The 16,703-nt window shown below is 39.7% G+C and overlaps 1 protein-coding gene across 5 annotated transcripts in view; it reads left to right on the top strand.

Moving 5' to 3' along the window:
* Window positions 1–16,703, top strand: part of MAPK10 (mitogen-activated protein kinase 10) — a 146,664-nt gene that overhangs the window by 107,914 nt on the left and 22,047 nt on the right. For all 5 annotated transcript variants that reach the window (XM_059469783.1, XM_059469781.1, XM_059469782.1 and 2 more), the window contains exons 10-11: window positions 14,101–14,283; window positions 16,499–16,623. In XM_059469783.1, coding sequence (XP_059325766.1) covers window positions 14,101–14,283; window positions 16,499–16,623 — 308 coding nt within the window. The remainder of the gene's footprint in view (window positions 1–14,100; window positions 14,284–16,498; window positions 16,624–16,703) is intronic.

Here is a 16,703-nt window from a genome sequence, read left to right as displayed (position 1 = left end):
TAGGGAATCAGAGCCAGGACGTGGCCCAGAGAAGAAGATTTTCTGTATGGTTAAAATATTTTTTCCCTTGTTCAGGAAGCCATGTGCATTTTTCTGGTGAGTGCTTGTTCTGGTGAGCTGGCTGTGCCAGGGTGGCATTTGGTGTCCTTGGCAAGTTTACTCTTATTCTGAAGTGTGTGTACACATTTAAGAATGTATTCCACAGTGTGCAGTAATCTGGTTTGTAGAGCTTCTAAGCACATTAAAAATCCCCTACTCCTGGTAATCCAGGACCTGGACATTCCAGTGGTGAGTGGGCTTCCCATCAAGGGCTACCTAAATCCCAACATTTCCACTTCAGAGAGTCTTGAACAGCTGGAGGTTAAATTCCTTAACACTGTTTCACATGATCTTAAAGACATCAAGGCAAAGAGTTGCTAAACTGAAGCTTCACCTTGAATCATGAAGAGGTCTGTCACTAGAAGTTACCCTGCCCTTGATTAAAGCTTAGGGATGTTCCATGTGTTAATGCAGAATTGCCAGCATTTGTGATTACTCACATTTGAACAAAAAAAACTTTTACCAGGTGTAGATTTTCAGTGCTTTGGAGCTAAATGCAGGTGTTTAGAGATTGAGGTGTGCTTGGTTTTTTTCTGATGCTTGTATAAGTGAAATTACTTGGACTGCAACATCTGGTTTGATGTTGGACTAAATGAAGCAGAGAATCAAGGCATAGATCTCAGTTCTGCAGTCCTTTCTGGAGCTTTGCACAAGTCTCAGTGCCCTGACTGGGTCTTCTGACAGCTGCTGCTGTATGTGCTAAAATTCTTAACCTCCAACTAACTACTTTTAACATGCAGCCAGATCCTGGTTCCACTTTGATTTATTTCTAATTGCCTCAGGAGGTGAAAAACAGGCAGCAGTCAAGAAGGACGTTGGTTATATTTAGGTGTTTATCTTTGCTCCTTCTGGTTTGGAAATTTTCAAAGAGCTTCCTTCCCAAAACCTCAGGCACAGAGGGGAATAATCATCTCTGATTTTACATGGTTTGCAGTTTAGTAAGGCACTAGTTCAACTTGTGTGTGTGCCCTCTGGAGCATAGCAGAGAGCAGTGATGTCAGGAGGCAGCCTCTGAAAAGAAAAAGGAATTAATAACAGACGAACAAACAACTGCTTGCTCTATCTTTTCCTGATATTTTGCATGCCATTTAGCGTGTGATGAAAGCAGCAATAATTTGCATCTCTAGGTCTGCTTATTGCTTCCAAACAAGTAGCCTTTTCTTTTGTTCTTTGTTTTTTGTTTATTGATTTATTTATTGTGTAGTGTTGAAGCTTTTCATATGCTAAATAGAGCAACGAGGGAACCTTAGACCCGGGCATATTAAGATTTCCACAAATAGGGCATTTGCCTTCAAAGTCAAATGCACTTTAAACTGTTGCTGAATATGAAATTGTACGAGTTAATTTAACCAAGCAGCATGATGCTTTCATATTTTTTCCCCAGTTCCTGGCCCTGAGACACCAGTCTGTCCCTGTGCTTGCTTTCATGCCCTATGACTTATCATAGAGCAAGGACAGCAGAGGTAATGTGGTTACATGGACTCAGTATGGGGGAAAATGTCACCTTAATCCTGTGCTGGATATAAGGAGTCTGAGTTTCATCTTGTGGTCCAGTGTAAATTGTGGTGAGCTTTGTTTGACCCAGCTGAACTGCTCTTCCCTGTAGGAGGTAAATAGGCCCCCAATTTTCTCTGAATTTCACTGCAGAAAGTGCAGCTTAGCACCTCTGTGTCTCAACTGGCCTATTTAGAAATCACCATTTCCTATCATGGCAAATAGAAATCTTATGAGATTCTCAAGATCCCTGTGATGGATTGCTGGCTTCACTGAGATTCGCTGGAAGTGAGCCAACAGGCCCTAAAGCAAGCATTGTTGGAGTTGAATGATCTCAAAAATTCTATTCATAACCCTGAATCAGCAGTGGATATGTCTTCATGAGGACCCAAGTTCCTTTTGTGGCTTCTGGCAGTTCAGCTTGTGAAAATATGCATGGATCTCTGGTAGCTGGAATGATAAAGGAATAGCAATTTGCATATCCTTATTGAATACAGAGACCAGCATTCATTTACAAGACAAAGCATCATAAACCTAGGTAATGAATACAAATGAAAACTTGAAAAAGACAAAATTAATTGGTAAATTTTAATTACAAAGTTTTATTATTACACAGTAGCCAGCCGCGGGTCTCAGTTGGGTTTCTGTATTTAATGGCATTGTCTTTCATCCTCACTGGGGTAAAGGAAACTGTTGGAGTTGATTTTTCTCCGTCCTGCTCTGTTGTCATGAAACTTGTGTGCTCAGGCAGAAAAGCAGCTGCTGAGAGCAAGAGGCAGCTCTGTGTCTGCAGGCTCTGTGCTATAGCATGATTGGATAAGTCTTCTCATTTGTTTGTTGTTCTGTTCCTGTTTTCTTGTTTACCTTCATTTCATTTTTGTTTTCAGTTGACATGTGGTCAGTAGGGTGCATCATGGGAGAAATGATTAAAGGTGCTGTGTTGTTTCCTGGCACTGATCGTATCCTTCCTAGCAGCCACTCTGGCCCCTGTAGGTACTTCCAACCCCTTCCCTTCCAGCCCCTTCCCACTAGACTAGTGCTGACACACCTCTGTTCTGTACCTAAAGAGCTGGCTTAAGTCCCACTGCAAAATCCCTGCAAGCCAAAATGCCACCAAACCATCACTGCCTCTCAGCAAAGGCCTTAGGTGAAAGCCACAGTAAGTACAGCACGAGGAGATGGAAAACAGCATCCCACACAGCTCATCAGCATCATTTTCTGCAGTGAGTGACCACAGCTTCGTTGTCATGAATGTCTCTTTATTAATTTGGTGGTGTGTGTTTGGGAGGGGTGAGTTGCACAAGTGAGGGTTTTATAAAGGTGGTAGAAGGGGAGGCACAAGTCGCTGCTGACCTCAGGGAGAGCTGTTAGAGGTTCTATGTTTCACATGCATTTCTGCATCTCTGTGATACTCAGACATAAATCATAGAAATGCTTATTTGTTACAGACTCATAGAATTGCTTAATTGCTTTGTTTCGTTGCTCTTCAGGTGGTAATAAAGTAGAAAAGTAGGAAATGGTTTCAGTTTGGGCACAGCTTCTTCCCAAGACTAAAATCATCAGTTACTTGGTAGTAATTTAATGACTCAGAAATCTGGGTGTTTCTTGGGAAACTGTTGTAATGGATTTGGGTCTGCCATCTTCTATTTAAGAACATGGAACTATTATGTGAAAGCAGAATATATTCTTGGCATCAACAGGAAGTGATTTACAGATAAAGACACTAAATCAGCGGACAAGCAGACTAAGAATATATTTGTTTTCCTTAGAGACCATTCTACACTCAGGGGTGAGGCAGCCATATTTCTTATTTTATTCCATGCTTTATTGAAGCACTTTAGTATTTATCAGATTGTGGAACACTTCCTTGTGTATAACAAGAACTGAGATCAGTACATGCTTGATCTAACTCCAATCTTTTACTGTCCATAGGATCATGAATATGAAAAATGGACATGGCCTGTGTATGAGTTTTCCTTCTATTTTAAATTCAGTACTTAGATGACAGAGGAGTTTCCAGGCATTATTAATTTTTATGTAATTTTCTTTGAGTAGGTGTGCATGCACACTTTTGTGTGTATATGCACACACTTACCAGCTCACTTCAGCACTTCTGACCTCATTTACATTTTAAAGAGTTCAATATTTTGATCAAAATGTGGGAAAAGTATCATCTGAAGAGCATTAAAGAAATGAATGTAGGTAATTATATCATTAATATTTTCACAGCGATGCCTAGTAAGATTCCAACTTGTGTTTTGTCCAAGATGCTGGGTGAGCATGCTCATACTAAAATGAGCAGTGCACTTTCCTTGTGTCTTTATATGATCTGGAGCCCATCTCCTGTACCTATGTGTAAGTAAACTTTTCCCTTCTGTGTGTTAATGGGAATCATTAGCACCAGTTTGGGCTCCAGATCTGCTGTGCTTCTGTTTCCTGTCAATGTGGAGTCAAACATTTAAGCACCCCTCAGTGATATAATCATAACTGGCTTTATGTTCATAGACCTACATTTTATAAGCTAGCATTTAAAGATACTCCGAAACAAGTCCAAAAAGAATTGAATATGTCTTAAATAGCACTTCAAAAACTGGTTTCTTTGACACAGCTGCATGCTTGTTAAAAAGAACTTGCACAAAGCCTCTATAATTAAAGCATTGTGTGCCATCTATTATTGCAATAACTCCACAGAAATTGTCATTACCAGCTGCTGATTTCTTTGGGCTTGGCCTGTAATTGAGTTCACATTCTTCATTTTTATTTATGATACGATACATTGCTAGACTTGCTCTGTGTTTTTTGTGCCTCTCTGCTTTTTTTCTGCTGTTCCATGGCCGCCAATTCCATGGACAGAGAACGATGCCATCGCTTTCTTTCAGGCTGCTCCTCAAAGCCACCTCTTCTCCAAATCCATCCCCCACACCCCTTCCCTGCTGCTAAGCAGCCACGAGCAGGGGTTCAGCACTTCTGGCTCCCCTGCCCATCTGTGCAGCTGGAAACCAGTGGGGAAGCTGCAAGCTCCAGCCCAGCCTGCTGAGATCCCTGACCTCGTGCCATCCTCTGCCTTAAACCTGCACAGAAAATGCTTAGCATGCTGCAAAAAGATTATTTCTTCTGAGCAGTGATGGAGTTGGGCAGCTGGATAATTCCATCAGCAGGGACTCTAAGCCCTCAGAGCTCGAGGGCAGCATACTTAGGGATGTGTTTAAGTGCAGGAGCAAGAGTAATTAAACATCGTTTCTTTAAAAAAGTTTCCTCTTTGACATAAAATGGGTTAAGCCTGGCAGTGTACCAGAATCTGCTATCAGCAATTTTTCTTAACAGGCAGTGTTTCATTCCACATCCACACTGTGTTTTGAAGAGTATTTAATACTAATTTGTGTCAATTTTTATGCATAAATAACCATGAAAAGCAGTTTTGAAGCTAAAAGATTGAATATTCATGAGAAATGCACTGTCAGTCATATATTTGACTGCAAAATTTTCTATTTGCCATTTTCTAGTGGTTAAGGAATGCAGGTCATTTGATGCTGTTACAGTTTACACAATTAAATAGTCCATTCAGCTAACTTTAAAAATTTCAGTAGCAAAATTCAGAAGCAGAAAAGCAGAAAATGTGTCTGAGTAAGTGCAGAGTGGAGTGCTTTGCTGGGCTGCTGCTTTGTCCCACTCCTGTAATCCATCTGAATTCACTGAAATCACTGGGGTGAAGCTGAGAACAGAACCCACCTCTATTCTCTTAGCTCCCAGTTGGGAAGAATGATTGGCTGTGTCCAAAATCCTCATGGTCTTTACTGATCCTCAAAATTTTACTATTTCTCCACCATTTTTGGTGTATGCATGTGATACACTTAATTCGTGTGCTATAGCTTTTTCTTTTTTTTTCTTTTAATTTTGTTAATTCCATATGAGAACTCCATTTCAATGTTGGCAGCAGTAGTTCTGCTTTCAAAAAGCAGTCAGCATGAAGCTTGCACCTAATTATGCCTTGAGCAAGGACGTGGTGTGTTGTGTTGCCTCAGGAACAATGGGATAAGCTGGCTGTACCTGAGTCTGACTCTTATTCCACATGTTCTCCTCAAGATTTTATGAGGGAGACTGTTAACCTTTTCTCATTGTTGCATGGATGGTCTGGAGGAGTGAAGGAGGTGCCTTAGTCCTCTGGTGAGCTGTGAAAGTGTAGTTACACATTTTCTAGCCACTGCAGGCATTTTGGGCAGACAAGGATAAATGTGCTTTTAAATCCTGTACTTGGACAGGTTCAGGGAAACAATTATGTATTGAGTAGAGAGATGTGATGTCAGCTGCTCTTAGTATGTGTCTGCACAAGCTTATGCAGCCTTATTCTACCTTATTCTACAACTGCAATCCTGCCATGCATGTTGTAGAGATGGAGGATAAGGGGATTGCTGGCTCTTGTGCTCTGTGGAAGTGTCCTTAAATACGTGCCAGCTCTGTTCTGCTCCCTGTCCCTGAGGGCAGCTTCCCACACGGTCCTATTGTTCCAGACTCCTTAAACAGCTGGAAATTTGCTTTCCAAAAATTCGGGGTCCTGACTTTACTCTTCACCTGACCCATATTCCTCAGGGCTGCAAACTCCACCAGTGTAGGATGGCTGCAGCCCAGGCAGCCTTCAGTGGACTTTAGTGGTGTCTTGTCAGTGCTGGGTTATCAGCTGGGCTCAATGATCCTAAGGCTCTTTTCCAACCTAAACAGGTCTATGACTGTATGAAATTTCTCACTGAAGTTATTAGGTATCAGTCATATCAGAGCTCTTGAAATCTTCAGCCAGTGCCAGGTGCAGCAGCAGATGTGTTTGTAGAGGAAGTTCTCCAGCCATCAACAGATTTGATGAGCTTATACTTCGGCTGAGCTGCTGAAAAAATGCTGGGCAGAACTTCAAAGCCATATTGTGGAATTCGGGAGATAAACAGGGCCTTTTTGAGCTCAGGAAGGACAGCTGAATTTCAGAAGATAACCAACATCATTAAAGATTCTCCTTCAGCTGAGAAGGAGTTGAGCTGAGACTCAGTGCTCAGAAAGTGAAGAACATGCCCAGTGTGAGATGAAGAAAATAGACAGAAATACGTGTAAGCCATCAATACTCTTGAAGGACCTCTTTTTTAAAATTCACACTTCTGTCCATTGCATTTCAACAAAAACAAAACTGTGTTTTTCAAGACTCATGTCCTGAAACACTAGTTTCACCTTTTGATAGATTCCTTCCAGGCATAGAGTTAATTTACTTACAAACTTCACATCAAATTGATCAGCATTGCTGGTGAAATACAGAGCAGAAAAATTACTGTAGGTTCTGAAAATACTATTCAATATACATATTTTGCCTAATAACTTTGTCTAGTTTCCATAAACCAATGCTGCTGTATTGAGTCAGAATGATCTATAAAGTCCAGCAATATCTGTGCACAAGTCATTATAGCAGAGGCCACAATCTTTTTTAAAAAGATAGGTTTGTACTTTCTAGGATTAGTGGCAAAATTATTTTCTCAGGCATCAAAGATCTCAATAACTGCCCTAAAGCTTTCTTTGCTTTATGCAGAAGAGGCAGAGACTGTTCTGAAAACATAAGAGAACAGGTTATTGGAAACTGTTCCAGCAAACCTTCCAAGAACTAATTTTTTGTACCTTTTCTTTGTCAGGAAATCTGAACTGATAGAAAATGGCATAGAGCCTGCAGAAATTTTGCACAGAAGTCTACTGTGGTCTTACCTGTTGAAAACAGTACAGATTTAAAAGTTACAACAGTAAGAGAAACAGCATTTTGTGATTTTCAGGGTATCAGTGGCAGTTAGAAATCATAAACTCCTTAGGAAAAGCAGCTTTGTGAATTTGCACAATAAACTAATTCTGCTTTAAATCCGAGATGAGAATTATACTCTATTTGAAAAGTAATTTTTTGGTGTGGTTTTTCTGTGAGCAAATTTTTATTGTGTGAGCAATAATGCTGAATGAGCAGTGGTTCCATGGAAACAGTGCTATTTGTGGATAAACCACCAAAAAATGAGTGCCCAGGCTGCAAAATTCCACGCCCAGCACTATTAAATGGATGAAAGATTATTCATTGCCTATTAATTATTTTCAATACAGCAATGTAACTCTTTTAGAAGTGTTTGTACCAAACACAAATTGTTTGAACTTTGGCAGTGTGCTAACAGCTTATCATTTTATCTTGGAAAACCTGCCATCTGTATGTAAATACAAAGAAAATGAGAACACTTGCTCCTATCCAATAACGCAGCTCAGATAATACATTTGGACAAGTGCTCTATTGCATATTTATTATATTTTCTCATGAAGATTTTTTTATTTCTCTCTTTATTCAGCCTTTTCTCTTTGCTGACTTTCCATCCTTTGAGTGATGTGTACAGCTTTCACTGTTGGAAGTTGGAGAAAATGTAGAGATAGAACTGATGAAAAAGATTCATAAAGTATTAGTGAGCTGAGGGTTGCTAGAGGTGGCTCAGCTCATAGGTAGATATAGACTGACAGATACATGAATATATAGAATGGTGTATGTTGTTGAATATTCTTGAGCTCCAAGGCCAAAATTTGTCTTTCCTTAAACACTGAGCAATTGAGTAATTGTTAATTGTTGTAAAAACTCACTGGTAAAGGGCAAAAGGAACTTTTGAATAATTACACAAATGAAAACACAGAATGGTTCTGTTTTCTCCTGATTCTGGAAGAGGAGCAACCCCACAGTTTCCAGGAGCCTGTTTTCTATGTTATGGGCTTGAGGAGTCTATTCTTGGTTTCTTATCCAAGTTGTCCGAGGTACACCTGAGATTCAGAAGCAAGATAATACCAAGTTCACTGACAGTAAAAAGAGAAACATTTTAGGATTGTGCTCTATCACTAAGATCCTACTTCCAATGCCAACTCCTAGGTGGCTTTTATAAACACCTGTAACCTGTTTGTGGTGTAACAGCTGTGCATGCCCATCCCTGGAAGTGCTTAAAGCCAGCTTGGATGGGCTTTGGGCTTTGAGCAACCTGGCCTGGTGAAAGCTGTCCCTACCCATGGCAGGGGACTTGGAATGAGATGATCTCTAAGGTCCCTTCCAACAATGATTTTATGATTCACTTGCTGCTGTGTAAGCACAGATGAGCAGCAACGGAATGAAATACCAGCCAAAAAATAATATTTGAAAATTATAGTTAAGGAGCAACAAATGAGCATCCAAAATGTTAATGATGGCATCTGCACAATGAACACTGCTATCTCCTAACTCCTGAATTATCAATGGTAATCTTCTAAAGTAATTTATTTGTGCTACATCTTGGTTTTTGTTATCACCACATCCTGTTATCCCATATAAATAGCAATTATTATTCTCAACAGTGCACAGTATTTTCTGTTGCAGTCTAATTTTCACAAATGCCACATTCTTCTCAAAGTGTTCACCTTGGAACAGAAAATACTTTATAGTTACTGTCTTGTCAGATGGTAGCATTTTCAATTCCTTTTGTGCGGGTTTTTTTTTTTGTAAACTGCGTTGGCATCAATGTCTAAATTGTGGGACTGTGGAAAAAATATGAATGTGACACTGATGTCTCCCACAGTGAAGCTGGCTAGTGTCTTTTTTAGCACATTTATTTTAAAAAGAAGTGTCCAATTAAAAATTAAAAAAAAATTGGCCTATCATCTTTGCAGTTGTTGCCACAATTTTGGTGTTGGGTAGGGAACTACAGAGCTTTTAATAGTAATTATTCTAAATTTGACAAGTTATGAACATTAAAAAAATGCCTAAAGTGGAGCAGTTAGTTTTTGTTGGTGGAATATGCAGATTTAAGGAGAAAACAATCAGCAAGGTGGTTCCCTCAAGATTTTGAGATTGAAAAGAGATGATCTTCCCCTGTCTGCCTGTTACAAACAAAACACCCTGTGTCTGGTTTTTTTTATGTTGTGCCTACCTTAAGAAAAGCAAGATTTGTCACGTCCCCATTTTAATGATGTCCAGAAGCAGCACATTTACCCAGAAAGAGCAGATCCTGCTCCTGCACAGCAAAGCTGGTTCAGAGGTGCTGCTGGGCAGGTGGAGCAGGAGCAGCCCAGGGTGCCGGGCAGGGCAGCATGATTCCCACAGCACCAGCACTGTCCAGCACAATGCCAGCAGCTCTCTCACAAACAGCCCTTCTGGCACAACCACTCCTGTTTCCCACATCACACTCCATTGATACTGCTCCAGGAGCATTTCAGAAAAAGGCTTCTCTTTCAGATGAACAAACATGAGAGATTAAGTTATTTGTATTGCAGTACAACTGAAACATCCTAAGGCAAACGGTGACTCCTGCAAACCTTGCTGTTGAACTTAACAAAATACAATTTTTTGCTCCAAAAAAGAGTGTGATTTACAGACACATCATGGGAGGGAAAAAGAAAAATTGTGACCTTGAGGCTAGATAGGGAGACAAGAATTTGTTGTCTAAATTGTTTTTGGTTTTTTTTTAATTACAAGCTACATTTTGTACACTGTAGAAATGCTTTTAATATTTTCTGATTGAGACAGAGAATTATTGTAAATTTTCTCTTATAGCCAAACTGAATTTCCTTATAGTTGTATGGAAATTTTCAGGAATTTTATTTTACTGAGGTTTACAACTGAATGAACAAAACACTGTTTTTTAATCCATGCTTTTGAACTATATTGCATCAATGCACACAGAAAAAATAAATACTGGTACACTTTCAGCCTGTGCCTCTAAATAGATGACTTTACAGTGAAGTCTGGTTTTTTTCAAAATAAATGCTTTATTGTTAATTCACAATATTATTTTCCCATTAAATTTTTATGCCTTTGCTTTAGAAAAATATGTCACTTAATCTGCAGTTCAGCTTTGTGTTGTTTTCCAAATAAATAACCAAATATTTAGAAAGCAAAGGAGAACAATCCTTGGGAGAGTATGAAGCTGAAAAGAGAAAAGGTGGTGGGTGAGCTTGAGGCAAGCTGAGGCCTCAGTGATAAACCTTCCTTCAGAAGATACTCATTTTAGATCTATTTTCTGAAATCTTTGCTGTAACCCTGTGTGGCCATGTTAATGCTACTAAATGCCTTATTGTTAGTGCCAGAGGCAAGCTAATAAATCCAGGTTAGATCCCTTCTTCTGTCTTAAACCATACAGATGCTGCTATGAATGGTTTACACGTTTTCTTGATCCTGCTCAGGGCAATCAACAGCTGAACTGATTCAAATAGCTTTTAAGCAGAAATTCCATCCTTTTTCAGAGCTTTGGGTTGGAATTCTTTCCAATTGTCAGTCTGTCTAACATTTGCTTAATTTCAAGGGGAAAAACAGGGTCCTCTTTTTTTCTTTAAGGGATTCTTTTCTTTTCTTTTCTTTTCTTTTCTTTTCTTTTCTTTTCTTTTCTTTTCTTTTCTTTTCTTTTCTTTTCTTTTCTTTTCTTTTCTTTTCTTTTCTTTTCTTTTCTTTTCTTTTTTTCTGGAAAACTTCTGTCAGAGTTATATGCTCACTAACTTTCAGTACCATTTTTTCAATAATATCAATAGTTACAATCTCTAATCAATTCATGTCACCTCCAGTAGATTTTGATTCACATTAGGACTGTCCTGTAGTAACATTTGTTTTCATGCAGAATTCCTGAAGCTAATGCTGGCTGGCAGCTAGAGAAAGCTGTTCCTTTGCTTTGATGTGTAGACCTCAGATTTTTTCCAAGACTCTTCTATAATCTCATACCATGATAAGTATAACTTCTCATCACCAAGTGTACCACAGATGCATCACACGCTGTGACTGCATAAAACATTGCAGTGAAAAGGAGCCGGACCAGCAGATTATAATCCAGTGGTTTTAAGGTCTAGGTAAGGGGAGCACCATTGCTAGAGAGAAAATGTGTGTGTCCAGCTGGCTAAAACATTATCTAGCTGCTTTCACTTAACATGGTTTTGTTATTGCTATTGTCAGGACAAAAACAGTCCTGAGTGCTCCATCATGTCAGTTTGTGTGTGTGTGTACATGTAAATGTATGTAAGGAGAAAATGAATGTATTTTATTTAAGGGTTTTGGCAGTATACGAATAACATAAGTCAGAAAAAATACAGCAAAGAAGCACAATTACCCATTCAGATCATTCATTACTCAAAACCAGTCCCTGAGGTTGATGTGACATAAAGCCTGACCTTTTGGCTCTTGGTTAGAGCAGGGCTGCAAAAGGTCCAGTGCTATCCTGCAAATCAGGTCCAGTCAAGGAGCAGGACATGGTGGCTCTGCCTGTTCTGTTCCCTTTGGCTCTGGCTTTTGCAGGGATGACTCCATCTCAACATGTCCCAGTCGTGGGTGGTAGTCTGCTTGTGTGTTGTGTCTTAGTGAGAGCCTTTCTGTCAGCTTAGAAGAAATGTGTGCAGTGGGAGCTGATCCGTTGTCTGTGGGTTTTCCTTCTCCCTTCTCCATCACCACTGATGGTGGTTCCCATCATGTAGGCCCTACTCTGGGAACTTCTTGCACCCCTTTTCCCTTATTGCTCATGTCTAGGGTATCTTACTCCATCTTCCCTCTCAGTGTGTCCAAGTCCCACATAATTCTGTGATCCCAAAGATCAGTTTTCCTTTGGCCTTCACCAAATGCCTGGGAGATGGTTCACCTGCTCTGTACAGGGGTGACCTTCTTTGAAGCAAGTTCTGTGTTTGGCCCTCCCAGTTCATCAAACACTTCACTTAACAAGCACAGGTAATGCTTCCAGTGATGATTTTAGAGCTTGGCACTCTCACCCATTTAGCTTCTCTTGGCACAACTAACAGCCTCTTCATTTCTGTACTCTGTTATTCTCTGCAAAGCATTTGCACCCTCTGTATTCTCAGGTTCCTCAGAGAGCTGCTTCTGAAGCAGTTCAGCTAGCAGTCACTGAGGGGTCTTGACTTGAACATAAGTTTAAAATGTCAAACCACTTTATTTTCTAATGAAATATTCAGGCTACTCTTTGAGCAGCTGTAGTCTTAGATAACTTTACTGTTGTTGCAATTGTTCAGTTTTCTGTTGAGAAAAAGATATTTTTCATGGACAACACAAAATAAGCTACATAGAACCCACATAGGGGGTGTGTGTGGGAGGGGCTTTTCTATATAAAAAGTTAGTTTAAAAAATAAGAGGTGTTTAGAAAAATCTTTCCAGGCTGCTTCTATTTCTACCAACCTTTTTCAGGTGACAATAAAAAAATTTAAAACACTGTTTTAGAATTCTTAAAGCATATGTTTAAGTTATTTTCATTCCTTTAAGCACTTTTGATTATTAAACCTGCAATTTTTAAATGAATTATTCACTTTTTATTTTGTTCAATAAGATAGTTCAGGTAAGTCCAAATTTAGTCTGTCTTTACTTTCCAAGATATGTGAAAATACTGTTTTCATTTCTCTAAAATAAAATATTTTTTAAAATCTGAAAATGCTACTGCAACCAAGAACTGCTTTTGCTTGACTATATTTTTTCTGTTATCTGTCTTAATATTTGGAAAACTCCTCCACACTTATGATACTGATGAAAATAACTTAAAAGAATACTTTAAAAAACAGAAATCTCTGTGCTGAAATGCTTTGAATGTTTGTCTTTTAAAAGCCTTTTCTTTCCAGTGTGTTCTCAGCAAAACTCTCTTCATCATATTTCTCAGCATCAGTGTACCATGGCTGCATGTAACCCTCCTTGTTTTTCCCCAGGTAGGCATCAGGTTCTTAGCTCTGTGAATTAATGTGATGTAGAGATGCTACTGATAATTTGCTTTTTTGTTGGCACAGTCAGTCTTGTTCTGATTGTGGCTAAAAGAGCTACATAACACCCATCAGGTGCCTAAATGTTAGCACAAGAAAACTAAAATATCAACACCTCAACAAATAAAAAGCTCAGTAGGAAATGCCTGTAAGACACTTTCTTTTTAGGCATTAGAGCCTGTTTCCCATTATCCAGTATCAGATTAGCAATCACTTTCTCAGTTAAAGAGAAACATCTGCCTACACCTGTGCATCATTTGTCAATAGGAAATGAGTCCCAGTGCATTCTTGCAAAATCAAACAAATTGTGTTTGGTTGGCTGGTATTGGAAAAATTAGCATCAGTGAAGTTATTGGAGAGAGTAAAGTGCAAAGCAGGCGAGTGGAGGAAGATTTTTGTCCTGTGCAGAACTTCTTTAAGCCAGCTGGGTCTCCCTCTCCACAGTCTGAATAGGGAGGCAGGTGCACATGTTGTTCTTCCAAGCTGAAGTGGTGACAATTATCTGCATGTAAAAAAAGGGAGTGCAAGTCACTGGATATCAAGTTTAAAAAAAAAAATGGTAAAAAGTGTAGATGCAAAGAAATTGTGTGTGAGAGTTTTTCCCTTTGCAGGCTGTTGGACCTGGAGGAATAGTGAGAAGGAAAGATATTGACTGTAAAGATATTATGAAGGGAGTTAAATACCTCTGAGGACTCTCAGAGAACACAAGCAGAAATGTCAGGAGGCTGTGTGGGGGTTTGCATTTTGTTTCCCTTAACTACTGCTGTTCAGATATTGATCAGTGGAATAAAGTTATTGAGCAGCTGGGAACACCGTGTCCAGAATTCATGAAGAAGCTGCAGCCAACAGTACGGAACTACGTCGAGAACAGACCCAAGTACGCTGGCCTCACGTTCCCCAAACTTTTTCCAGACTCTCTCTTCCCAGCAGACTCAGAACACAACAAACTCAAAGGTATGTCTGACAAAGGGATGTGGTTCACGCGCAACAGCTGCAGTGGAATGAAGGCTTTTCCAATTTTTCCTGTCTCTAGTTGCGCTCCATTTAATGGAGTTAGTTGCAGACCAGTGACTGCATGGTTTTGTTCAGCTGAGAGGCAGGATTTGGAAATGGTTTTTGGAGATCCTGGTGCTTGGGCTGCCAAGGGAGCATAATCACTGATGCATTGATAATATTCCCGTGGTGTTCCATGTGATGATCCTGTGCCTCAAGGAATTGAGGTGCTCCTTTACTCTTATTCTTGAACTTTTAACTCAACGGAGCAATCGAACTTCCATTGGGAGATCTCAGTACTTGCACTGGTTTTTTTAAGTGAAAAATACCAGTTCAGCCAAATGCCTGCCTCATAGCTCTACATTTGCTAGAAAATACAAATACATTATCAACATCAGCCAAAATGAAGTAGCCGAGGTTTAGTATCCACTGGAGTGGATTTCTTCTTTTGAAAAATCCTGTGGGTCACTTAAGATATGTGAAGTAGAAAACTAACTTAAATACAGTGTGACTAGTTATCCCTAGAAGAAAAATTGCCATGATTTTAATCATATGTTGAAGTATTTTTTTCACTTGAATGGGGCATTAACCTCCTATGGGAAAGAGTGATTATTGTGTGTTTAGTAGGCATCCCTGGAGCCCTTGCAGACCTGTGCTGTGCACTGGCTCTGCACCCCTCCAGTCCTTGGACCCACTCTCACACTGGCATTTAATGGTTTCCAATTGCTTGCAATTTGCATGTCATTACACGACCCAGAGTTTTCTTCCACTTAAAAACTGCTTCATAGCCCAGCTGCTGTCCTGGCTCTGGGAGTAAGGGGAGAGGTCTGGGCAGATGCTTTTGGATACACAGAATTTTATACTCCAACCACAACACAACTGAAAAATGGAATTTTCCTACATTTGCAGCTAATGTATAAAAATGACTGTCAAACAGTGCTGTTATCTTTTGGGTACAGAAAGCACATACATTTGAGCATCCTGAATGCCAGTTTTGAAGATATAGCCACGCAGCAAGAAACAGTGCATTCAGGAACCCCTACTTGTGCAGCACTGTATCATCCCATGCCCTGCCTAAATATAATGTAATATTAATGGTTTAATTAGATACTCACCCATGTATGATGAGATACCTACTAATATCTTTGCACTTACTGCTCTTTGCAACTTTTTTCCTTTCATTGTCTTTTTCACTTACACAGCAAATAATTTTGAGCGTCCAAGGGCTTAGAACACTACATAGTTAATAATAACAATAATAACATAAATATGTGTTGTTAGAATTTTTTTGTGTGGGTTAAGATGGTATTATATTTTTTACAAACTCCAACTGGGAAAAATCCATTTGGGTAATATAAAGCGGAGTTTGTGGCTTTGTTTGCCACAGGCAAACAGGCATTTTTTGCCTGATCAGGCATTGTTTGCCTCATGGGCACAATGGAATATTTAATCAGGTAAAATAAATCAATGCTGCAATGTAAAATTCAATGTTTGTGTGTGTGTATATATATAAATATATATATATATGTATATGTAGTGCAGGATGATGTGCCCCACTGATTTAAATTTCATTATGCAGGATAAACAAGACTCAAGGAGTTCCAAACACTTCCATACCCCAAGGCTACAGATTTGAAATTATTGCTTCCAAGGGGATGCCTTAAGATTAACCTAATCTCTATGCCTCATTACAATGTTTAATGCCTCACAGCAGGTTAGATGAGAAACTTTAAAACATCCAGAGAACTGTGGATGATTTTCTGAGCCAGTCTAAGAGTGCCTGTAAGTTTCAGGCTTTGATTTAGTAATGCCATGATTTTAGACTTTATGTGAACTTTTGTACTCTGACCCTGCTAATAGTCACAGACACATCAAGCATGTTTTCTTTAGGGTATTATTAATCCCTCTGTGTGGAATCTGCACATATGTAAAACATCACTAAAGCTTGCTAGGGAACTTATGGTGTCAGCCCTGATTTTGGCACTTTTCTAATGAATCAGACCTAAAATGATTGCTGAAGAGCTCTTGCTATGAGGAGGCAGGGGAGCAGAGGTACATACACAACCAATCTCTCAAAGGGTTGTGCCACTGCTCTTTTCCTACCCCTACTAAGGCTCCTCTGGAGGCAGGGGTTGTTTTGTACTAACTCTGTGTTTCTCTGCTTCCCTTGTTCCAGCCAGCCAAGCCAGGGACCTCTTATCAAAGATGCTGGTCATTGACCCGGCCAAGAGGATATCAGTAGATGAAGCCTTACAGCATCCATACATTAACGTCTGGTACGACCCAGCAGAGGTGGAGGCGGTAAGTGAGGCAGCACTGCTCCCTCAGCATGCCCAGCACAACTGGGATTCAGGGATTCCTGCTGCTTTACAGCAGCGCAA

This window comes from Ammospiza nelsoni, chromosome 4 (genome assembly GCF_027579445.1).
Source record: "Ammospiza nelsoni isolate bAmmNel1 chromosome 4, bAmmNel1.pri, whole genome shotgun sequence".
NCBI classification, from domain to species: Eukaryota; Metazoa; Chordata; class Aves; order Passeriformes; family Passerellidae; genus Ammospiza; species Ammospiza nelsoni.
This window is presented reverse-complemented; position numbering and strand designations above follow the sequence as displayed.